General features: G+C 49.7%; 1 protein-coding gene across 1 annotated transcript in view; it reads left to right on the forward strand.

Moving 5' to 3' along the window:
- Nucleotides 1-593: 593 nt before the first annotated feature.
- The window catches only part of LOC144772944 (eukaryotic translation initiation factor 1A, X-chromosomal), a 97,188-nt gene continuing 71,989 nt past the window's right edge, over nt 594-25,792 (forward strand). Inside the window, exon 1 of the mRNA XM_078657646.1 lies at nt 594-842. Coding sequence (XP_078513772.1) covers nt 827-842 — 16 coding nt within the window. The 5' untranslated portion in view covers nt 594-826. The remainder of the gene's footprint in view (nt 843-25,792) is intronic.

Consider the following 25,792-nt stretch of genomic DNA (forward strand, 5'->3'; position numbering starts at 1 on the left):
TGGAAAGGAAATAGTTTATCAAGCCTTTGTGCTGGTTTGTGTTACTTTTAGAGACCTTGAATTGGTGCAAGGCTTTGATAAAGTCTAACCCAGAGCGTCCACAACACTCCTCAGAGTATGCCTGGTCCTTTAGTATCCCCATTATACAGACACCTTGCACCACCTCCCTATTTTACGACATGACACAGCACTATAAACCAACTTCGAGCTTTACGTTCCTCTCAACTTCTTTCTCGTGTTTGTTTAGGCTCGAGGCTATGTAACGCAGGCTTTGATTGTGCTCTAAACGGAAACACAATGAGTTATGGGAACGATGACCAGATGGGGCGCATTTTAGTAACAATACAATATTTTATGCTGAGCTTCTTACATCTCTTTTATAGTTTCTTAGTCCTACAAATCATAATTACTATTAAAAAATCTAAAAGCACTTATAGTTACTATTAACCATTTTACTTGCACTTATATTTACTATTAACCAATTTACTTGCACTTATAGTTACTATTAACCAATTTGATTCTAGATGAAGTCTTTCTTCTATTTCTATTGCATTGCTCTGTCATTACGTGCAAAAGTTGCGATGGCAGAGAAAGCGGCTGCGCGCGCGCTCTGACAAATTGCGTGACGTCAAAAAGCCGTGCGACAGCAGCGTCCTCCCTTTTGCTCGTGCGTGCCTGAAAGCGCCCTCTCACTGCCGAAGGATTACAACACCCGGCAAGAACAACACGACCACCAGTCGCTTCTTCATCCACCGATAACTATTCCTTCTGATCGTGTGACTGTAGTTGGAGAGCTCGAGAAAAACATCCCACTCTTGCCGACGCAATGCCCAAAAATAAAGGTGAGACGGGGTAGAGGAAAGGAGGCTTGGGTGTCCAGATGTCCGCTCTAGGCCTGTCACGGTTGCCAGTTTGGCAGGCACACGGGCCTTATTCATTCGTGGTCTGTTTATTTTTGTTATTTTAAATCGTGTATGGTTTGTGACTTGCCTGTTTCTTGTTAACCAGATTCAATCTTATCCATTGGCTATTAGCCGTTCCAAAATGCCTATTGAAGCCCTGAGACCCAAAGCCATGTCCGTGTGACGCTTTGCACTTTCATCTCTTATGTGAATTTTATGTCCCTCTGTGTCAAAAATACTTCTTTTCGCTTCAGAGCTCATGCCAATGTTGTCCAAGCAAGGCCAGTATTACTATACCTGCACATGAGCTCCTCGTCCATGATTTGTTTCGGAGTTGCTAGCTATTTCGCTGGCACTATAACATTTAGAAAGATGCCTCTAAGTATAGATGAATTTGTACCTTCACTGATGAAATGCACAAGAACTCTTCTCTGGTGAATTATACACGTTGAATTTTTATAGTCGGTTTTTAATTGAGCTATATATCTATTTTATCATTTATTTTAATATGGTTTTAGGGAAATGTGTATGCTTAAGTTGTATTCACTGTGCATTTATGGTGTTCCATTCGTTTGCTCTAATAATTGCTCCTGGTGTTTTCATCTTGTGTTTTTTTTATGGCTTTTATTAGCCGAATAAAGAATTTTTGACTGACTTGCCCGTAAAGGTTGACTTCGATTTTTGACGTTTCTCTATATTGCTCTATGGTGGCACTCTAGTCATGGCGCTATATAGTACCACCAGCACTTGAAACTGTTTGCCTAATACTGCCTCTATAGTTCATATTGTCAGGCGTGCACAGTTCTTAAATTAGCACTATTTTTGGTGCCTTGCATGCAAGTGCGATGGTGAACACCTGCAAAAAAGTCAATTAGAAACTTCAAGTTTAGGGTTGCTATTAAAAGAACAGAAAAACATTTATGTTCAGAATCAAACTTCAAAATTGCGTAAATATGAATGCTGAATCAAACCTCTCCTATTTGTCCTTAAAGGCTCTTGAGTAACCTCGCCCTCACATCACGCTTAAATGTTTTTTCAGTTTGTAAACCATCTTATTGTGGACTGTTTCTGTGGTGCCTAAAAATCTTGCCTAGACACTGCTCACTGGCTTTATTTTGTACTCTCCCTTGTAGAGAATTCTAAAATGGCTCAAGAGGTTGTGAGGTGGGGACATTTTGGAGCGATTGTCAAAGTCGACCCATGCATAACCTTACCTTAATATCCACGTCTGTATGATAAATTCAGGACCACTAGAATTGTGGCAGCGGAGGAGCAAACTTTGTGATGTGCTTGATAGTGTTCTATTGCAAATATGTGGAATTATGGGTGGCAGTGTTCTATAGTTGGTCATGTTGACACATTGCTGAAAATGCAATCCCAACGCTGTGCCAAACAGAAAGGTTTCTTAAATAAGAGCCTAGCCATACACAGCACACTTGACATTTTAGTCACCCAATAATAACTTTGTGTTTCATGTTAGCACAAGAAAACCTTTGGATGATAACATCCCTTCTAACTGCCAGAATAAAATTGTATAAAATAGAACATTGCATTCAGCAGATTACAACCTATTAAAATGACACATCTAACGATTGCCTCTTTAAATCCTACTTTTCCAGTTTTATAGTACTGGTTGTCCGTCCCGTTACTACTTAGTGTCCACAATCTGCCTTTACTGATCTTTATAGTAAGCACAAGCTTGCAGAAGTTTTTTTTACTTTGCATATGATAATGTGTCTCACTAGTAGTCTCTTTAAGATTGAAGACCGACCATACAAAGGTAAGTAACATGGGTGTTTTCTTTACTGAGTACTCTTGAATTGTCTGCTGTTAGTGTACGTGTTGTAACCTGAATTTAGATAAATAATGCAATCTATTATAAAGAAGCAGTTATTTACTCTAAATTACATTTACGAATGTCAGGGTTTTCATACCTCGTACAAAAATCCCCCCAATAATTGGGAGCATTAATACGGTCTCGAAAGGTTTCACCTCATTGAAACCAAAATGCCTCGGTTCAGCAATCAACATCTGCAAGGTGCCAGTTCATTCTTCGTAAATTATCTGCCCCAGTGATACTCCGCATGTGGTGCATTTTTAGTAACTTATGATCAAGGTGAGCTGGAAACCAATTCTATTTTGTTGAAATTTGCAAATCATGCAGCAGAGGGTGGGATGTGTGGCACATGCACTAGAATGCATGATATGCTGGGTAAAAATAACTAGCTATATGTTTGTAGTCAGATTTTTTTTTTTAACCCGTTCGCTGCTTCTGTCGGCCAGCGGCCATCGCGAGCACTACCTGGCTAGTGCTGCGCATGTCTGTTGGCAGACGAGGCCCCGCCTACTCTTTAAAACAACCAACGTGGCAGAATTTCCACCGCGGTAAAGGGGTTAAGCGTTCACAAGATCGGCACTCTGATCGTGTCAACATTTTAACGTCTGGCTAGAGACAGCTTTATGTTGTGTTTACGAGCTCAATAGAGGGCCACAGCATATCGCAGATTGTAACACTGCCATTGACTTTACATTGTGAGTGATGTGTAATTACGGCTCACAGTTTCATGGTGTTTTTTTTTTAACATTTCCATCCGATTCATATATTTTTATTTTATGTCAATACTATTGGTATTTATCATATTCATTTTGTGTTTTGAGGATTATTTGGAACTGTAAAATGGCATATTTTCACGTTTCTCTTCGACGTGCACCCAAAACATAAACGCCTGTCATGTTTCATTAAATTAAGCAGCCACGTATAACCAAACACTATACTTACAGGTAAATTTTAACGTTATCCTACAAATATGTTAACATGCTTGTGTTTAAAGAAATCTCATCCTATTTTTTAACTCTTCATGCTGTCTATCTGCTCGGCTGTTGCCTGGAATTCATTAAAGACAGCACGGAGAGTCTCACAAGAAGCACCATTTCAGTATTTTTCCGCTTTAAAAAATATATAGACAGGAAACCTTGTTTTCTGTCTTTCTTTAAAAAAAAATAAAAAAAATCATTAAACGTAAAACTGGAAGCAATATGTGTAATGTAGTTTCTGAAGTCATTTTTTATTTTCTTTCCATTGTATAAAGGGCAGGGGTGTGGAATTTAATAAAAAATCTACTTGTCTGCGGGACAGGTTTCTTCATAAATGTACTTGTCCTGTAACAAAATCCACTTGTCCCTTTGGTCCCATGTAGTGCGGCGGCAAATTATGGCAGCAATCTCATTATATAAGAGCTCTGAAATAGCCTCTCTGACAATGTCAGGGCTCATACCATAGTAGTGTTTGAATACTTGCAATCCCCTTATGTTGCCACGTATCCAAAGATCTACATGCTGGGGCTTAAAGTAGTGCTAAGCAATAGCTCCAGGGTTAGAATGCCCTTTCAAGTCGGTGCAAACCTACTATCTAGCATGTTTTCAGGGTTTTCAACAACTCTTCTCTAATCTTTTCCCATACTTAGAAATGTTGGAAATTTACTCCTGACAATGGCAGACGTAAACCTTCTTCTAGAGTTGGGGGAAAAAGTGGTTGGAGGGAAAGTGAACTTATAAACACTCTATTTTTGCATGAGCAAATCTACACATGCACATTTGCTCATGCTAAAACGCAGTTCATAAAGATTTGCATTTAATGCAAGGACATGTATCACGGGTGCACTGTTGAGACTTTCTTTAATAATTAGGCCCCTAATATGGTCTGGCATTGGCCGTGACCTTTTGTGTTTATTAAAATTCTGTCTCTCTGTATCGGCTGGCTTCCCTGTGAGTGACCGCATTCTGCTCTTGCACAAGGAGCATATCGGCACACAAAGTAGTTTTGTTAAGTGCCAGTAACTACTTTGGCAGTGTGTGCTTTTTGAGACCAAAAACAATTTTTGATTTTGCTAATGTTTGTTATAATGGTGAGGGCCCGGCAGCTCCCACACCAATAAGGTTTTGCAAAAAAAAATGCCAAATAAAGTAGCGCATTGACAAAACCAAAAAGCTGACCACAAATTTCAGATCTATTGGCTTTGCCAGTGCTTGTTTATTTTTGTTTCCCATCATCTTTTGAAACTAGTTACGCTGATTTTCCATCATGAAAATGTTTGGGAAATACTAGCATGCATCAACACGTTACTAAATGATGCTGTGAAGAAATGTTAACTGACATTTTCAGTAGTATAGTTTAAATGTTATTTTATTCCTGCTTTCATTTTTTCATAAACCTTTTATTTTGAAAGAAAAGTATAGTCAGTCTTGCTTTCAAGCCTCTGCAAATATTTGCATCAAATCAGAAAGCGTTCTGGGAGCATTATACATAACCTCATATTGCTAAACCTTGAAAACATGTGTATGCATTCTAATACTGGAAACGCAGTCAGAGCTTACAACATTTACTTGGAGTGCGCAGCCTAATAAAGGCTTTCAATTAACCCCTTCCGTGCGGTGCACGTTCAGCTGATGTCGCGTGCACTACCTCGGTAGTGCTGCGCACGTCTGCTGAACGTTCCGGTCCCGCTCGCGCAATAGAACGTTCCGCACCAGCGTGGAACGTTCGGTGCAGCGGAGGGGTTAATGAACCATGAATACAAGTTTGAACAGCATTAACATAAGGATCAACATATTACCTTAACTGCATACAGTGCCCTTCCATGATCCATAATGTGGTACTGAAATCTGGCCACAAAAGGGTTTTTGCTGTAGGGGTTTGGGCCTACTTGTCCGAAGGACAAAATGCACATGAAAACTTGTTGCCTTTTTTTTGGTAGAGTTTTATATAGCGCGAACTAGACCCGAACCGAACCAGGTATCCGAGCGCTTTACATAGCACAAGTTACGTTTTACATGAGAACACACACTTTCATTTTTAGGCACGGGGAGATTAAGTGATTTGCCCAGAGTCACACGAGGTTTTGGCGTCGTTACCGAGACTCGAACCCAGATCCCCAGGTTCGAGGTCGAGCGCCTTAGCCATTAGGCCAACTCCTGCTTTGACCCCAAGCAATATGTCCTGGGCGTTGGGTTATAGGAATTCCACATCCCAGAAAGGGTCACTGTTTACTCCACATTATGCAGGCATACATTGCAATCCAGAAGCATTTTGACATGTTCATTTCAAAATTTGCCCTATGATCCCGGTCTAGTTCCACCAGTACCTGAAATTGACTTGTCACTGAATAGCTTCTAAAAACTCGCTAGCAAAACTGCGATTAACCAGTATTAGCTGTGCCCAAACTTTAGTACTTGGCAATACCTGTAGGCTCACCCTCGAGGAACATTTTGGTTTGACACCCCAGATCCAAAAGGGTAAACTAGAGCATTATACTAGTGGTATCCTGAGAGCCTCTAAGGGGTCCAGCTTGTGCCTAATAACACCCTCATTGCAAATTTACAACTTGGAAGCTCTGGGGAGAGGAGTCTCTATATAGTGGTGAACTCTGGGGGCAAAACAATGTAAATTGTATGGAACTGAAGGAAAATAGTGTTCTCGGAATCCTTACCAATGTAAGTGCCACTCCGATAAGACCTTGGCATTTGACCTCTTGCTCTCGGAGTAAAACTCAGACCTCTGCTCTATTGGAAGAGAGTCTTATCCTCAGCAGACTTTTTGTCCTTTTGGCCGGACCTGGAAGAAATTTTAAAACTTCTTAGGGCTATCCGGATCCCATCGCAGGGGTGTATTAGGCACAGTATTGAAGAGATTGGGTGCAGAAATACGTGGGCCCATGGGTTCAGAAAGACGTGGGCCCATGTAGAAACATTGTGTGATGATACCAAGTCCATACTTAAGGAGCTGCATTACAAGCATGAATATGGTTGATTCCACAGGGCGGCAGGCGGCGAGGGGCAGGGGCGGCAGGCAGGTACCCTGACCTCTGCTTTTTGGGAATTTAAAGACTCGTATTGTCTGAAAGAGTGCTTGGATACAATCGAGCCTCTGGCTGCCAGATCTCTTTGTCAAGTTCTGTGTCCGGTCCTTGCAGCTTCGATCAGTTACTGTGAAGTGGCAACGTCCCCACAACAAGGCTGAACCTGACCAAAGCTGTCCTTTTTGCCATGAGGCTAAGGAAAATGTAGACCATATCCTGTATTTTTGTCCACAGTATCACCCACATGGAAGTAAATGGATCTTGCTGCTGTGCCGCAATGTGAGCATTAGGGACTACAAAATTGCAACTAGAATACTTAAGGCAGACCCCGCTCAACCAATTTTTTCTTGCTTTCTCGCATATATGTGGAGACACAGACAGAGAAGGGCAGCCCTGTTTCTGCTTAATGCCTTGTATCCAGAACCTGTGTGTTGTATTATGCAGTTTCCAGTGATTTTATAAATTGTATGCTGTTTTTTAACAGTATTACAGCATATTTATTTATTATAAGTTTTATATAGCGCTAGCTAGACCCAGGGGTATCAGAGCACTTTACATACACAGGGGAACATAAATTGCATTGCATAGCAGGACCTAGAGATGCATAACTAATATAAGCTAAACATTATAATTATGTATAAAGATATAAGCTAAACATTATAATTAGGGACACGGTGAAGGGTAAGGAGGAAGGTCAAGATGTTGAAACATTCCTATAACCATCTTTCCTAAATGGACAAGTGAGCAGGGGGACAACTAGGCTATTGAAGTCTAGGTTTGTTGACTTGGACGTTAAAGTATTTCTTGAGGAGAAGGAATTTCAGGTCCCTTTTGAAGCATGGGGAGGAGGGGTTGTATCTGAGGTCAATCTGGAGTGAGTTCCATATCCTGAGTACGTTACCAGAAAAGGATCTGGACTGGGTGGTTTTCTTTTTCAATTTCGGAGGGATGAGAAGGAGTGAGTTGGAGCTTCTCAGGGATCTGGATCTTCAATTTTAACCAATTTGCTGTTTAGGTAGTTGGGGGAATGTGAGTGAAGGGTTTTGTGTGTGATTCAACCCAATTTGTAGGTACATCTGCCTTCAAAAGGCAGCCATTTGAGGGAGCGGAGGGTTGGTGTGATGTGTTCAAACCTTTTTACCCCAGTTATGAGTTGAGCTGCCATGGTAAGGACTGAACTTAGTGGGCCTAGGTGAGCTTTCGGCGGCGTCTAGTTTGAAGAGGACTAGGGATTGAACAATAGTCTTGAAATCGTCCTGGGGAATGAAGGGTTTAATTTTCTTCAGGAGTTTTAGTGAGTAAAGTGCACTTTTTGATATCAATAAGCTCTTGTCTAGGATAATGCCTAGTGACTTAACCGAGATGGTTATTTTTTGTAGCGAACAGTATTCCGTTTTGTCCGGGTTCAGTTTTAAGTGGTTTGCGTTAAACCAGGATTGGATCTTGGTTAGTGTGACATGGAGGTGTCGGATGTCACTGAGTGATTTGATTTTGTAGTAGAGTTGGTTGTCGTCTGCATATAGGTGATATTTAACTCCTGCTTGTTTCAGAATGATTGTAAGGGGTTCCATGAAGCGATTGAAGAGGGCTGGGCAGAGGATCGAGCCTTGAGGGACCCCAAGTGTGACTCATGTTAGCTTAGAGCGTCTGGAGTTGATTTTAATAAGTTGCGAGCGGTGCTGAAGGTAGGAAGCAAACTATTTTAGTACTATGCCATTAATACCAGAATGGCCGTTTAAAGTCTCAAGTAAGACTGGATGACTTATTGTGTTGAAAGCAGCAGAAAGGTCAATAAGAATGAGAAGACAGGCTTCACCACCTAAGGCTCCGTGGATATCATCTGAGATATTGAGCATGGCTGTTTCGGTGCTACACCCTTTCCTGAATCCTGATTGAAAGGTGTCTATGAGGTTGAGATCATCAATATGTTGAAGTTGTTGGAGAATGCACTCCAGGGTGTTGGCAAGGAACGGAAGGTTGGAGATAGGTCTTAGGTTGTTGAGATCGCTAGGGTTGGTCCCTGGTTTTTAGGTCTCGCCTAGACGAAAGCAAAAGCGAAAGCTTTTGCTGTCTAGGGCGAGACAACTTATGTAATCACTTTTGGGGGAATGTGGACAGCAGACTGTCACGAGCTTCTCCTGCCGGAGATTTGACCTCGTGAGCGCGCACGCCCAGCCCGGCACCGTGCACGTCCCCTGCCACAGACACACACATGCACACGCAGGCAGGAAGGCCCACATACACACACAGACACGCGCGCCCCCCCCGCCGCACACACGCAGGAGCGCACCTACACGCACACACACACATACAGAGACCCCCCCCGCCGCATACATAGAAGCGCCCCCGGCCGCCGCATAAATGAGGCCTCACGCCCCTCCTCTCTATTCGGGACTCACCGGGTCGGCTGGCGCTCTTCTGCACGGGGCCCCCCGCCATGGCTGGCACGGCATCTCCGGTCTCCCTCACGACTCGGGAGACCGGAGGACAACCGGCAAAGCTTCCGCAAGGCAGTGGGAGCGGACACACCTCTTCCCGGTCCCGCCCACAACCAGGCGGCGGGCCGGACATCTGCTTCCGGTGTTTTCCTCCGGGCTGCGGCGGTGATTGTTCTCTCGTCTTATCTTAGTGGGCGTGTGCACGCACCAGTCCAGCTCTGTGGTTGGGCATGTATTAGAAATCACAATGCCTTCAGGCCGCATTCCCGGGCTTGTTATTGCTTCCTTCATTGACTCTGAACGGCAAGGACTCATGTTGCACAGGCACAAGTCTGACATTACGGCACAAATTGCTCTCTGTTACATAGACTCGGCTCGTTAACATGCGCGCTCATTAAGAGCCAGCGTGACAACTCTTCCACCCCAGCCATTACCGACAGCTGACAGGCTAAGGAATCATTACCGAGAGCGGGAGTCATGGATGGGTCGAGGCCTGTCTGTCTGAACTGGTGCCTCTCACGCACACCCGGCTCGGCCTAGGGTCTCAAGTTATTGCCATTAGCCTGCCCAGCAGTGTTTTTTTCAGTCAGAAATGAGTGCTCTCAGCAAGACGCACCGCGGGAAGCGCAGGCAGGATGGGCATTAATAATGCAGCCTGACTTCGGATCTTCCTCTGATTAGTGATTCACGAGCATGGCCCGCTCGTTGGATTTTGTCCTTCACTTGCCTTGGCCCCATCACGCGTTGTCTTTGTCTGCTAACATTACATTTTGAAACTCGGGACGACGGTAAGTGTTTTGTTTCATTTCACTCCCATCCGCAATGTTCTCTTCATATCTTTGTCCTACACCGCCCCTCTCGCACCCACCCTCTTGCAGCCTTCCCTGTTCTTCTGAGCACAACCAGCCTTGCTCACACCCCTGCCAGCCACCCCACCCCCACTCCTCCCTCAGGTTCCTCCACACCAGTCACAGGGCGGTCTGTGCTGCTCATTACCTTGTAGGGCCGGCACAGGAGCCACACACTCCACACATGCACTGGGGTATCACTGGTGATGGTGAAGTATTGAGAGGGGGGCCTCAAGATGGAGAGTGCGGCGGCAGAGAGGGCCCCCACCCTCTCATCCCTGCCCTTTCTCCTGCTGGATCAGGCCGCGTTGCTATGGCGCCTCTGAGAGGCCCTTCACTGCGCTCCCAGCCCCTCTGTGCATCTCTGGCAGCAGACTCGGGGAGGGGTGCACCTGGCATATTCCCCCCCCCCCTTTACCCCTCCTTCGGCACCACCACGCTTCTGAGAGCCCCCTCCCATCAACGCACATGTTGAGCAGATTAGTCTGGGTCTCTGGGCTCTATATGACTGTCCACCCTGCCCTCGTCTGTGTGTGTGCTTCCGTGAGTGGGGGAAGGGGGATCTGTGTGTGGGGTAGGCGGGGGGTGCGTACGTGTGTGTGCGGGTAGGTGCACGCTTGTGTGTGTTTTGAAGGCCCTAATCAAATGTGGGTATATATGTGAATGGGTGTGTGCTTGCCTGTGTGTGCATAAAGTAGAAGTGCATGTTTCCTTCTACATGTGTCAGTGTTTGCTTCTGTGTGCTTGCACGAGTGAGTGCACGCATGTGTGTGTTTGCTTGCTTGCATGAGTATGTGTGTGCTTGTCTGTGTGTGCGCATAGATATATAAGTGTTTGTTTCCTTCTGCATGTGTCAGTGTTGGCTTGTGGGTTTACTTGTTTTAAAATGTTAATAATAACCTAGCAACTTTACCAGCAAAACCGAGTACGTGTGAAATATGTGGCAGTACTGCGAGCCAACCACCCACTCTCCATGTCCAGCACTGTCTTGACCCCTCCCCTCCACCCCCCACCTCCCTGCACCAACGGTCCGCTGCACTCTGCATTCCCATAATCTCACCCCCCCCCCCCCACCCGATGAGTCAGAATGTGACTCCCATACTCGAGCCCGTGTTGCTCTGTTATCCTGTTAAGGCATGTTTGCCTTCATCACCTGATCTCATCCGTGCATTCCTGAATTTACTGCCTTTAAATAACTATTTTCGTCTGATCAGGGAGGCTAATGGATGAGTCTCCTTCGCATGGCTGGTCCTTTTGCAAGCAGTAAACAAGATCAGAGAACTCTTTTGAACGTATGGCAATCGTAACTGTGTGAGCAATTCAATCTCATTTGTGCAAAGTGTTGTAATGGGCTTATTGGAGAGTTAGAGAAACGTGCTCACAAGTTACATTTTGATGCAAATCATCCGAGTAAATAAATAATAGCATGTTGCCGTTTGCGTCCTTGACTTGATCTGGGTTTTTTATTTTTATTTTGCTATGCTTCTCACAAAGGCTAACGTCTGCCTACTTTAGTAATAAGTGCTATACGCTAACTGAATTGTACCTAGACAATATCCTGTATCTGCTTTGCCACACAATGCAAACTCTGTCATGTATATAATATGACTGAATGTTGTTTGCGTATGTGCAGCGCAAAGTGTTCCATCGGTATGAAGTCACATTCCGTTGACTAGGTGTGACTTTCCAAAACGCTCCGCGTTTTCCGCTGCTGATTGCAAACTGATTAGGCTAAATAAGGTGCTTCAAGTAGTATTTCCCATATTAGGCGAATGTGTCCACTTCTGTGGCAGTGAATGAATGGGTGAATGCAGGGCTTTGAGTGGGATGAAAAAACACCACATCCTCAACCCCATCCACCACCACCACATCCACCACCCCATCCACCACCACCACATCCACCAGATCCACTACCACCACATCCGTGTGTGTGTGGCTGTGTGTGTTTGGCTCTGTGTGTGTGGGTGCAAATGTAATAGGTCTCACATTTGCGAGAGATTAAGCTATTGGCATTGTAAATGACAATGCCATTTATTTATCTGTTCTCAAAACCAACACATAAATACAAAAATTGTCATTTACAATGCCAATAGCTCTAACTTATTCAAAGGCGAGACCGTTGCATTGTAAATGCTTGTTTGAGTTTGGTGTGAATTGTCCTAATTGAAGGGATTCTGGGACACAGCCTGTGTGAGAGAGGAGTTGATGATTTTAGTCCAGGCAGGGGTAATGATGTCGTTGAGTTTTCTACTATTGTGGCTGGGAGAGGGTCCATAGTGTGAAAGGTAGGCTTTAAGCTCGCAATTATATTGAAGACCTTATTTTCCGACACAAGATCAAAGGTCGACCAGTTTGCATAATTTTTCATTTGGTAGCGGACCTGGTTGTCCTTGGTATGAATAAGATTTGCTTGGTCGAGGCGGAGTATAGAGGGGCAGGTTAAGATTGGCGGTGTATTGGAGGTTTGGATGAAGGATTGATCCATTTTTGGGACTGTCTGTGAAGAAGCTAGCAATTTCTTCGCATCCATCCTTGGTCGCTTTTATTTTGTGAGGGGATGTGCCGTTCCTTTACCTTTTTTTTTTTTTTTTTTTTTTTTTTTTTTTTTTTCCAACATCTTTTTTTATTAAGTCTCAGGTTGAGACACACAAAAGAAAAGGGTCACATTGACACAGCGATAAGCCCACAACCCTCATGGGGCCGGCCGCGTAAAAGAACTCAGGGTACAATCGCTGCGTGAATCAATATCTTCAAGCACGTGCGCCGAACTGCACATTAAGATCAAACAAGGTCCCATTAAGTCGCTCCAGAAGGGGGCCCAGAAGCGCCGTCCAGTATACTCCAGTGATACCCCGCCTTGTATATCGTCCCGCAAAGCGGGCAGGTACAAACACATCAAACTGAAACAAATAACCGGCCCAAGGGGCCCAACATTCAACCAGAGGCCTAGTAGAAGGCAGTCAAAAGAGCAGAGCAGAAGTTAGAGGGAACAGAGAGGAAGAGCAAAGGGAGAACAGAGAAAGCTTGGGGGGGGACAGCCCCGGCCACAAGGGCGTTACAGGTTGCGAGGGGTAAAGGGGAGCACCGCATCTTTCACCAATTGCAATGCTCGCAGCGCCGGGGGCATATTCCTAGCATATTCGCTCTTGCAAAGATAAGCCACAAGTGGCTGCCAGACCTTTTCAAAGCGGGTCGTGCGGGACTGTAGCCTAGCCGAGAGCAGCTCCATAGTGATGACTTGCCACAGTCTGCCGAACCACACGGCTAGGGGGGGTGCCTCCACCTTCTTCCAATACAGAGCGATAAGCTGTCTGGCGGCACCCAACATTTGCATCGCTACGGTCCAGTCACTGTGGGTGAGGGCCAGCAAGTCAACAGGTTTGAGTCCCAACAGTATTGTGCTAGCAGCATCAGGCAGAGGAAATCCCAGCACCCCTCGTATGTGGCTCAGCACCTCCTTCCAAAAGATAGCGATCACAGGGCAGGTCCACCAAATGTGCATGAAGTCACCAGGCACATGATGGCATCTCCAGCATCCGGGCGGGACAGAGGGGAACATCCTGTGTAGGCGATGGGGCGTATAATACCACTGCGTCATTATTTTATACGCGTTTTCTTGTTGCGGCACACTGCGATACACCCTAGGAACATCCCTCCACAGGCGGGTCCACTGCGCCAGGTCAATATCAGCACCTAGAGTCTCCTGCCAATGTCGCTGATATGTGTGAGCAGGGGGGGCAAGAGGATGTTGCAGAATCTGATAAATTTTTGATATAAGGCCCTTCGTGCCCGTACCAGAGCGGGCCAGCCGCTCGAACGGGGTGAAGGCCCGAGTGGCCCCAGGGTATATCGCGTCAGACAGGGCCCAGTGACGCAACTGCAGGAACTGCAATTCAGCCTCTGGGGGAAGACGGAACTCCTCTCGACAGTGGGCAAAGGACTTCATGGAGCTTCCGTCAAAGAGATCCGTAAGGACTTTGCAATCCTCACGTGTCCACCTGCGAAAAGCGGGGGTGTGGTTAGCCGGCGGGAACCATGGATTATCCTCTATGGGGGTGTGCGGCGAGGGGAAAGTCGTCAAGCCTTTCCGCACCGCTATCCTGTCCCACACGTCCAGGACCGTTCTCGTGGGGATCGCCAAGTAAGCACTAGGGGACCGTCCCGCCCTATGGGTCCAAGCGAGGTTCCAGATCGTACGACCTGTGACCGCCCGGTCAAGGTGCAGCCACCCCTTCTCGCTCTCCCTAATACCCCACTCAATTACAAACCGCAAGTGAGCGGCCCAATAATAGTCCACAAGATTCGGGCATCCCAGCCCTCCACGATCCCGCGGGGCCATAAGGAGTGTCTGAGAGAAGCGGGGTCTCTTGCCCCCCCAGATGAATTTAGTACAGTCCCTTTGCAAGGCTCTGATCTTCGGCAGAGGGATGGGCGTAGGAAGGCATTGGAACAGGTAGAGTATTTTAGGCAATATAGACATTTTGACCGCGTTCAACCTGCCCAGCCAAGAGGGGATAAGAGGCTTCCACCGCTGTAGATCAGCGAGAACAGACTTGCGACACTCCGCCCAATTGAGCGCCGACCAGCCCTCCAAAGAGGGAGTCAGGGAGAGGCCGAGGTATCGGATATGTTGGTCTGTCCATCGGTAGGGGCACAGCACTTCCAGGGGAGGGACATCGGCCGGGGGGATCGTGAGGTTAAGCACCCACGACTTATCGTGGTTAATTTTCAAGCCAGAGGCGCTTTCGAAGGAGCAGAGCACCTCATGAAGCGCCGGCAGGGATTGTCGCGGTTCCGTTAGCGTGAGAATGAGGTCGTCCGCATACAACGCCACCTTATGATTTTGCCCTCCCATCTGTACGCCGCAAATGTCCGGGTTGCGCCTGATCAGGTCCGCCAACGGTTCAATCGCCAGGGCGAACAGCAATGGCGACAGAGGGCAGCCCTGCCTTGTCCCTCTGCCAATGGCGAATGGTTCCGTCAGCCTCCCATTCACCCTGACCCTTGCCCTCGGTGTCACGTAAGGCGCCATGATCCTGGCAATCATCCGCGGGCCGAGCCCCATCCGGCAAAGGACCGCTTGGAGAAACCCCCAATCCACGCGATCAAACGCTTTCTCAGCGTCTAGCGACAGGAGGCACGCCGGAATGTGCCAGTGGTGCACTTTCCCTACCAAATGTGCCAGTCTCCGCACATTGTCTGCCCCTTGACGGCCCCGAATGAAGCCCACCTGGTCAGGGTCAACTAGGTCCGGCATGTGGGAATCGAGTCTCTTAGCCAGCATCTTCGTGTAAATTTTGAAATCAGTATTAAGTAGCGCAATCGGGCGGTATGACGAGCAAAGCGCCGGATCCTTCCCAGGTTTAGGGACTAGAGCTATTTCCGCCATACCCATGTCCGGCGAGGGACCCTGACCGCCATCGAAGGAGGCGAAGAGTCTGAGGAGATATGGACCTAGCTGTTCCCCGAAAAGGCGGTAAAAGGAAAGCGGTAAGCCGTCCGGGCCTGGTGTCTTCCCCAAGTTCAGATCTTTAATGGCCTCAGACACCTCGGCAAGCGAAAGTGGCTCTTCTAACCTCTCCGCCGCGTCGGGGTGCAAACGCGTCCCGCCATAGTGCTCCAGAATCTCCTCCGGCAGGGTAGCGCCAGTCGGAGCCGCCGTGTATAAGGAGGCGTAATAGTCACGGAACGCCTTCATTTTAGCCTCCATCGCCGTTGCCCGAGACCCGTCCGGTAGTACAACATTCGCTATGTGGGATCTGGCCGCCTTAACCCTCAGTCGTCTCGCCAAGAGCTTCCCTATCTTGTCCCCGCCATCAAAATGCATACGCTTTAGCGCCAAAAGGGATTTCTCCGCCCGATTCGCCCGCAGCATGCGCAATTGCCCTCGCAGGTTCGCCAAACGCCTTCGCGTCTTCAGAGTGGAAGCCTCTAGATTCTGTGCCTCCGCCCCCCGCAAGTCCGCCACCAGTCCTTCCTCCACTACTCTCCGTTCACGCGCTCTCGCAATCTCAAGGGAAGTGATGTGACCCCGGATTGTAGCCTTGAAGGCGTCCCACACCACCGGGAACGGCGTTTCCGGTAGGTCATTGAACTCAAAGTAGGAGGTGATGGCCGTGCGGATGTCGTCAACCGACGCTGCATCTCTGAGTAGGTATGGGGGCAAATGCCATTTCCGTTCCCTAGGGGGACCACTCCGCAGATCTCGGAGGAGTAACTCCACATGCGCATGGTCCGAGATGGAGATGTCGGACATTTCCACATCCATCACATCACAAATCAAGTCGTGCGATATGAACAAATGATCGATGCGGGAATAGGAGCGGTGAGCACTAGAGTAAAAAGAGTAATCTCGTTTGTCGGGGGAGAAGTAGCGCCATGCGTCGAAGAGACCTAAGTCGCCTATCTGTCCGCGCAGTGCCGAGGACATCGCCCCTGCCCCATGAAAGGAGCCTGTACTCCGGTCCAAGGTAGGGCACCACACCAGATTAAAGTCACCCCCCAGAATAATCGAGGGCCCACCTCGAAGGACATGGGTGCGCAAAAGATCCCGAAGGAAGCGATCCTGTGCCAGGTTGGGCGCATACACGTTGCACAGCGTAAGACGGCGGGAGCCCACCTCGACCGAGACCTTAAGGAAGCGACCGTCACCACCCCGGTAGAGCTTGTCAGAACCCCGCCTGATGCCAGCTTTGCACAAAACTGCTACCCCAGCTGTTTTCGTATCTGCTGCAGCCCAGAATTGGAGGGGGTATCTAGGGTGCGCCATACGCTTTGTATCTGCCCGGAGAAGGTGGGTCTCCTGTATGAAAATGATGTCCGGGTCATGACGCAGGAAGTAATGCCAGAGCTGTTGGCGCTTGTTAGGTGAATTAAGGCCTTTAACATTGAGTGATAAAATCTTAAGGGGTCTGGCCATGTCACTCGCCATCTTGGGGGTCCCTAAGGTAAGTACGCAAAGCTTCGCACAGCAGAGCACCCATCAGTTCAGAGCCCCACCCAGAGGGCCCGCCCCCGCTCCCCGCAGTATCCCCCGTCCCCAGCCCCCCACAGCAGGCAGAGAAAGGAAGGAAAAACAGAAAGAAGAGGAAAAGGAAGGTCAGAGGAGAAAGCCAAACATTCAGCAGTCTGGAGGACGGACGGCCTAGGCCGGAAAAACAGGGCCAACTGGGCCAAAGTACACTATCTCCAGAGTAGGGCATCCTACACCCACAGGTTCGAATGTCCATCGGGATGTCACTCCCCAGGAGACAGTCTCGGTGGGACATGACCGGCCGGGAACACCAGAAGGCAAGGAGCCCCCACCAACCTAGGCCCAGCACAAGGAGATCAGGAGTCCAAGCACCTTTCCTCCCGCCCCACAACCATCCCCGCCCTCCGGAGGGGTAGAAGAGAACAGTACCTCGAGGCCAGTGACAGCCATGTGCCGTCCATCTCACGATGTGGAGGACCGTCCCGCAGGGGAGCGGGCAGCACGGTCGATCTCAGTCTCTTCCAGCGCTCTTATGTGGGCGATGACCTCCTGCCTGGCTTGGCTCGTCGTTGGCACGTCAACAGGCGTCGCACGTTGTCTCCTCGGCACCGTGGTCCAGTCTGGGGTGAGCGGCGTCCTCCTGCTCGGAGGGTGTCGTGAGGGGCTCCCCGGGGGAGAGCCTGCAATGTTGAGGAGACGCGCCGCCTCATCGTAGGACCGCAAGGATTTACGCTTACCCTCCCATTGAAAGATAAGTGCAAAGGGGTGTCCCCATTGGTACGAAATGTTCAGGGACCGCAATTTCTCCGTCACTGGGCGGAAAGCGCGTCGCCGCTTCAGGGTGCTGGGCGCCAAATCTTGGAAGATCTGGATCTTGTGGCCCTTATATTGCAGGTCCGGTTTGTCCCGGGCACGTTTCCAAATCTCCTCCTTTTCCACAAAGAAATGCACCCGCGTGATAATGTCCGGGAGAAGTCCCGATCTCCCCGCAGGCGCCGCCACCCGATGAGCACGGTCCAGTGTGGGAGGCGATACATCTTCGTCGCCCCGCACCTCGTGGAGGAGTTGCGCCACAAAGTCCATCACGTCCTCCCCTTCTTCTCCGAGCGGCACGCCCCGGAGGTTGTTCCGCCTGCCCCGATTCTCCAAGTCCTCCTGTTTGATTTGGAGTTCAATGTTCTGTTGTTCCAGGGCCGCTAAGCGCTGCCATAGATGTTCCTGGTCCTCGGTGCGCGTGTCCGCAGTCCTCTCCAGGCTGTCCACACGGTCCCCCAGTTCCGCGACGTCTTTCCGAAGCTCCGTGACACATGAGTGGACCTCCGACCTCAGGGATCCTATCTCCGTCTTAAGTTCGGTCATGAAGGCGGCCATGAACGCTTGTGTGACCGGGGGGGAATCCGCCATCTCCGCAGGTGGGCCACCACTGGCCGCCGGAGTTCCTCCTTTGCCCCACATGGCTGTTACAGGGTTCCCCTTGGGGGCCGGTGCCGGTTCGGCCTTGCTGTTCCTGTTGGTGCGCGTCATTCTCCGCGCGGACCACAGGGTGTCCCCTAGCCTGCGTCAGGGCCCGTGCCCGGCGTAGGGTGCCCGAGAAAAAGCACAAAGCACCAAGGGGGGCGGTGGGGGGCACTGGCGCAAAGTCACAACGCACCGGAAGGGTCCTGGCCTCGCAACGGCCCACCCCTCAGCAGCGAGCAGCCAGCACACACCCCACGTAGCAGATCAGGCAGTCTGGGGATCCCTAGGCCTCAGCGCCGCCACTCACCATGCGCTGCCAGTCCGGGAGATAAGCAGGTCCAACGGGGCCACTAGTCCCTCAGGGGTATCAGCATCAGGGAGTGCCCCACACCATCGCTCCAGGCCAGCACTCACCCCCAAGGAAGAGCCGTTACGAAAACTCGCAGCTTCGCCGTTTCTCCGTGGGCTGGCGCCGTCCGCTCTCGAAAGTGCCCCGGGGGCACCGTCCGTCTCAGCCCTCCGCTCTGGCCGTGCTCACCGCTGTTCACCGCGGCTCCGCAGGGCCGGCTTCTCGGAGCAACCCGCTGGTGGAGGGGGGTCAGCAGCGCCTCCGATCCTCGCTGAGGCCAGAGGTCGGGTCCCGCCGCCTCACAGCTCCACACTGCAGCGCGGGAAGCAGGATGCGCAGGATCAAGAAGCTGCACAGGGGCCCCCTACCAGGCACTTCGCCACACCGCTGCCCCAGGTAAGGGCGTCTCAAGGCTGTCTTGCGGGGAGGGCGGGGGTCGATCTGGCCAGCGGCCGCCGGCAGCTCCAGGGTCCGACAGGGTCCGCCGTACACCGTCTCCCCCGCGGCCGCAAGATGGCGGACGGACCGGGCGGCCCCTCACACTGCAAGCCGGCTGTGCGTTCTCGCCGGGGCTCAGACGGGGCACGGAGGTCCCGCACACAAAACACGCTACACAGGTGGGCAGCGGTCACAGGGAGGTGTGCGGCGGGTCCAGACTCCCGAATCACGCACAAATAGCCAATGATGGGCCCAACGGCGGTGGGAGCTCCGCAGCAACGCGTCTGCTCACATCGCTGGTCAAGCCACCTTCCTTTACCTTTTGACAATGTTGAAGAGTTCTCTAGATCTATTCTTGGCCTGGTCTAGTTGTCTGCGGAAGAATGAGCCTTTTCTCTAAAGATGTGCTTTTTGTATTCTGACCGTGCAGATCTAAGTAGCACTAGCACTTGTCGGTGGGTTTTGTCTCCAAGCCCTTTCCGCAAGTATGAGTTGTCGTCTTTCGGTATTGAGATCCACATTGAACCATGATTTAGATTTGATCGTTCTCATTTGTTTAAGTGGCGCTGCTTGATCTAATACCTCCGTGATAGTTGAGTTAAAGTGAGCTGTGAGGTCATCGGCCGACAAGGAGGTAGGCTGGGACTGTAGATGGGCTTGAATCTCTGATTCAAGTTTGAAAATAGGGACTTCGTTGATGTTCCTGATCCAGTGCTTGGGTTTGTCAGATCGTATTGGATGGTATCTGACATGTGAGTCGATATTAAACAATATGAGGTGGTGGTCAGACTAGTCAATGGGAGAGATCGGTCTCCGAGAAACTAGTTCGTTTTTGGTGAGGAGCGCATCCAGAGTTGCTCTTTGATGTGTGTTGGTTCATTGCAGAGTTGTTTGAGGTTGGTTATTTCTAGCAGGCTGGATAGGTTTTGGGTAGTGGTGTCTTCTGTTATTCCAGTGGATATTAATGTCACCCAGGAACACGTCTTGCATGTCTGTTAGGGCGAAACAAGTGATTAGGTCGGTTAGTTCTTTGGCGAAGAAATTTGATAGGCGTGGTGGCTTTGACTGCAAGTTCAACACTGAGGTACTCCAGAGTGCAGTATTCCGCAGATTTTAATGTGGTAATCTGTATACCTTCTTTGCAGACAATCGCTAGTCCGCCACCTGTTTAGAGCAGTCTGCCCTGTCTAATGATGTTGTATCCTGGCGGGATGAGAGGGGGTAGAATGGTTGTTGAGCCAGGATTCTGTGAGGAATGCTAAGTGTTTCTTCTCCAAGTATCACTTCAGCAAAGTCTGTGGTGTGTTGTACTGCTGATCTACAGTCGAGGAGCATGCAAGAAAGTGGGCAGGAAGTTTTAATGTCTGGGTGTACTGTATGGATATAAGTGTATTGCGCTGGGGGTCTGGGCGAGAGTACTGGCCTAGGGATTCTATTTGTGCCAACTATGACTTAGATTGAGGCGGGAGCTGTATTCTGTCTCGTTGCGAGGTGAGTCTATCTCATCCGCTTCCATTACTTAAATGGGGCGGAGAGCTCGGTTAGGTCGATGAGCCTGTCTCCCCAAAGGAATGGAGGGCCATGGGGGGTCAGGTGGGGCCATGGAAGAGACTGTGTGGGGAGAAGGGGTGTAGCTACCCGGAGGGTATGAGCCAGGTGGCTTAAACGGGTTGGGAGGGTCTAGTTGCAGGCGTAGGATGTCTGCAGCTATGGCGTCGATTTGCTGCTCCATTCTGTTCAGTTGGGTAATTGAGATGAAGGAGTTTTTAGTCCTCGGAGGAAGCAGCGTACGACTAGAGTCTGTAGAAGGAGAGATTACTGGGTTCTGGTATTCAACAGTATCATTGGGGTTAGGCATGGGGATGGATTGAGCGTGGTGAATTGGGTCAATGATGCTTCCAGTCTTGAGGTAAGGGGGAGGTGTTGCGGGTCTTGGGTCCAAGAGAGGGTAGTGAGCAAAGGTAAGGAGGGGGTCAGTGTCCAGGGGATTTGTGAGCTTGGTGGTGGAGACAGTTTGGGCATGTGGTCGTGGGTCAGGGTAAGAAGGGTGAGCAGTGTTTTGAGGAAGGTCGGTGTCCAAGGGATTACCAGTGACGTTGGACCTGGGGATGGTTTGTGCAGATGGAGTAGGGTCAGTTTTGGAGTTGGGGATAGGTTGCAAGAGTGGAGTCGGGTCGGAGGTTAAAGGGGGGTGGCTATGGCGAGTTCAGTAGCAGAGAGACTGCAGTTTGTGTCCGATGTGTCTGGCTCGGGGTCAGACTTGTTGTGTTTGTTAGCATATGTCATAATGCAATTATGTCTAGGCTTCCTGAAATTGACTTTGCCTAGAACAAATTGTTCTGATAAAGCTCTCATATGCTACTAGTTCTTATGTCCGTTTTTTTTTTATACTGTTTTTTCATGATTTTACAGTTTTTAACGATTTTATTGTTTTGCCTAGTTAAATCTGCTTTTATGGCAATTGTCAAAATAGTCTAATAAAGGTAAAAGGTATGGAGATGACTGTAGATTGGTCAGATACTCTGTAATATTTACGTTTAAAATGAATGTCTCAAAGCATTCTAAACCATGAATGCTTTGGGGCATAATGTTTGAGCTCTTCAGTGCTCATTACATGAGGCTCACCCGTATGCAACAAGCTTGACGCTACACAAGAACTTGTCTGACCCAAAAGGAATGGTCCTTTTTTTTTTTTTTTTTAAAGACTTCCCATTCTTACTGTGCGGGTGGGCTAGGTGCTTTATGGCCATCCTGAATCTCCCCAGCCCCAAACACTGGCTAGGCGATGAGTGTACCCATAACCTGCCCCCTTGTTCCCATTTTTTAGAATCAGTCGTTTTTATTGAGCAGGATACCAACACATAACACAGCTCGGCTGCCTACATCCACCAGCCGGCAGAGCACATTCCAGCAATATTAAACACAGCCTTAGGGTCTACACCCCGGGAGGCGACCCGGCATGGACACATGTAATGCCAGGAGGAACAGCCATAACCTTTAGCTTTCACTGCATTTACGAAGAAGAACAGAAACAGCAAAACAAAATAGAAGCCCCACACCCGCCACCACCACCCCATCCCCCTCCCACCTCCCTCCTCCGCATCAGTCTCGTCTACTCCCCTAATACACACCAAGTCCCACCCGCCTCCCAGCACATTCCAGACCCTCCCAACCTATTTGACTGCACCCTGGGGGACCACCGGGATAAGGTGTGGGATCTGCAGGTACTTGGGACATCTTACCTCGCGCAGGTCACAAGATAGAAGGTGGATAAATGGTTCCCATAGCTCAGCATACACCTCTCCCTTGCCTTCCATACACAGAGAGACTCTCTATTTCCAACGAATGCCACAGCCACCGAATCCAGTCCCTCGGGTCAGGGGAATCAGTGGATCGCCATTGTGTAAGGATAACTAAGCGCGCCGCTAGCAAGGCCAGAGCTCTCTGTTTGCCCCTCATAGAGCGCAAAGGGAACGCTTTTGGATGCGGAAGCCCTAACAGCACATTCTCAGGAGCCCTGGGAAATGTGATGTGAAAGGCCTCATCAATATCATCAAGGACCGCCTTCCAGTAATGCTCTAGCTTCGGGCAGTGCCAGAGCAGGTGCGTCAAGGTGCCCGGAGCACCACATCCCCGCCAGCATAGACCTGAGCATTTCGGATCCCAAGCTTTAATCCGCGCTGTGGTATGGTACCAGTATGACACCGCCTTGTAGGCCGATTCAGCGCCTGCAACATTGGCCGCGGTATGCTGCGCGCGATAGAACACCTTTTCCCACTCCTTATGCGACAGCGGGCGGCCCAGCTCCGTCTCCCAACGAACCTGCACCTTAGTACGCGGCGCTTTAGGGCGCGCAATGATCAGGGCGTATAGGTCAGATATAAGTTTGCGGTCATCTTTTTTGCATACCACCCAGCGTTCTAGAGCCGTCGGGGGGCGGGACATATCAGCGGTATTAGGAACTTGAGTGACCCACTTTGCTACCTGCGAATAGGAAAAGGCATCTGATTCGGAGAGGGAAAAGTGGTCCCGGCGGAGCGAGGAGAACGAGATTAAGACATCAAGGTCAAAGAGGTGGCCCACCCTCTTGCAGCCCTCCCCCCTCCAGCGCTGGAAGACCGGGGATGAACAGCCGGGCGTGAAGTCTGGGTTATCGACAATGGGTGTCATGGGTGAGGGGAAAGTGGTCCAGCCCTTACGCTGTGCCAATTGATCCCATGCCTTCATAGTCTGCGATGTCACTGGGGACGAATATTAGCCCCATGCTCTGTTTTCGAGGGAGCCATAACTCGCGCCAAATATTGCGGCCCGCCACCGCCTGATCCATAAATAACCAGTGCTTGCTGGAGTGTGACCTGTTCCATTAGATAATAAAGTGCAGACAAGCCGCCTGGTAATACGCATGCAGTGAGGGAAAGCCCAGCCCATCGTTGGCCCTAGGGGCCGTAATCAACGAGGAGGCAAGCAGTGGACGTTTGTGATTCCATAGAAATTTGGTAAGCAGCCCCTGGAGCTTCTGTATGGTACCTGGCGGGGGGCTTGGAGGCAACATTTGGAAAAGGTATAAAATGCGCAGAAGAATCTTCATTTTAACTGCCGCCAGCCGACCTAACCAGGTAAGTTGTAAACGGGACCAGTCAGACAGCGATTTGGTTGTTTGCTCAACTAAGATCTTGTAATTAAGAGAGACTGTCTGAGCTATAGTGGGGACAAGGCGGATCCCCAGATATGGGATGGTGGAGTGAACCCACTGGAAGGCAAAGTCCTTTTGAAGGTCTTGCACGCCAGTAGCTGGGATCGACACGTTGAGGACCTGGGACTTGGAAAAGTTAACCTTATAACAGGCAACGCCACCGAAGTCGCGCAATTCCATCGACAAGTGCCGCAAGGAGGTGTGGGGGCGCGCAAGTGAGAGGATCACGTCAACTGCGTAGAGGCTTATTTTGTGTTCGTCGGCGCCAAACCGAATCCCCTCAATGCCTCCATTGAACCGCACTCTCTGAGCGAAGGGCTCCATATAGAGTTATAACGTCGTGCAGCCCTCCCTCTTGCAACCACTGCTTCCCCCCCTGGGAGATGGCCCCCACCTGATGCGAACGCGCCGCTGATCTATCTAACACCAGGTCCATTACTACATTCAGATCTCCCCCCACCAACACACACGCATCTGGGGAAGCTAACATCTTCGCAAGCGCCGTCTTCAAAAAGGGTTCCTGGTGGACATTTGGAGCATACAGGGAGCCCACCGTGAAATGTGTTCCCCCCATTGGATCCTAACCGCCAGAAAGCGCCCCTTGATATCCACTACGTGGGACAGGACCTAACAGTGAGCTTTGGTGCTGACCAGGATAGCCACCCCTTGTTAGGTCTCGCCTGTCGATGCGCATGCGCATCGAGCTTGCGAGACTATGGGGGCTTATCCACTCTTTATCCAACTTGCAAGGAATCGTGGCGATTCCTTGCAGTGCACGAGAAATTGAAGCTCAATGCGCATGCGCAATGAGCTTCAAAGCGCGTGCACAAGCCCCCAGCCGCCTGCATTGCCTGCTCTCTCTGTCACAGCCTCCCCCAGCTCCGCCTCCTCACTTTTTGATTGCACGGCCGTTAGGCCGTGCCTCCCCTACTCTACTCCCCCCTCCTTCTCCACTCCCCCTCACGAGTGTCACGACGCACCTCCGGATCCGCCCCTTCCCCATTTTCTCTGCCTGCCAACGCAGTAATCTGAAAATGCTGTACTCCACTCCTTACCCTGTGCTAAAAATACCTGTCGCCAGACCTGTTATTCCGGCTAATATACCTTAACTGTATTAGCCTAAAAATCTACAAGAATACCATAATTATATCCCAAATTTAATTTGCGGTGATAATTGAAATTACGATATAACCGGATGACTCTAATTACTGGCTAGGTAATTTAATTCTAAATCGAACTCGAACGCCGTACTAAAGCGCCCTGGTAACCACGACAACGGGCGTAGGCTTTCTTCCATTGCCCTCGCGGTCACGTGGTGCGTAAGTACCTGTATTGCAATCCCTGCCTAACTTGGACGCCACTCTTTCAAATGTTATGGGAGTTGCAGGATGTCGGGAACGAAGCAGCCTGACCCGCTCCTTTAGGTAAGCGATGCCTGTTTGTCAGTCCAGTTGAGCCCACGAGTATGAGCCTCACCCGACGCGGTCTGATAAGTTCCTCCCTTTCTTTACAGCGACCGAGTCAGGAGGACTAGTACCCGTGCAATGATCGGTGCGCTAAATTTACAGCTATTGGCTTTAACTCCGTTTCCTGCAAATTGTTAACATCCAAGTGGTCAGATTTATAATTAAATATATCCTACTCCTCTTTAGATTGCCTACCCATGAGGAGCCCCGGTCATAGGATTAATGTCGCGTCGCATTTCTCCTCCCCCCTCCCCCCAGCCGCCTGCCTTGCCTACTCTCCCGCCCCCTCACTTCTTGATTGCACGGCCGCTAGGCCGTGCCTCCCCTACTCTCCTCCTCCTACTCTCCTCCCCCCTCCCCTTATCTGGCCTT

The sequence above is a fragment of the Lissotriton helveticus genome, chromosome 8 (genome assembly GCF_964261635.1).
Source record: "Lissotriton helveticus chromosome 8, aLisHel1.1, whole genome shotgun sequence".
NCBI classification, from domain to species: Eukaryota; Metazoa; Chordata; class Amphibia; order Caudata; family Salamandridae; genus Lissotriton; species Lissotriton helveticus.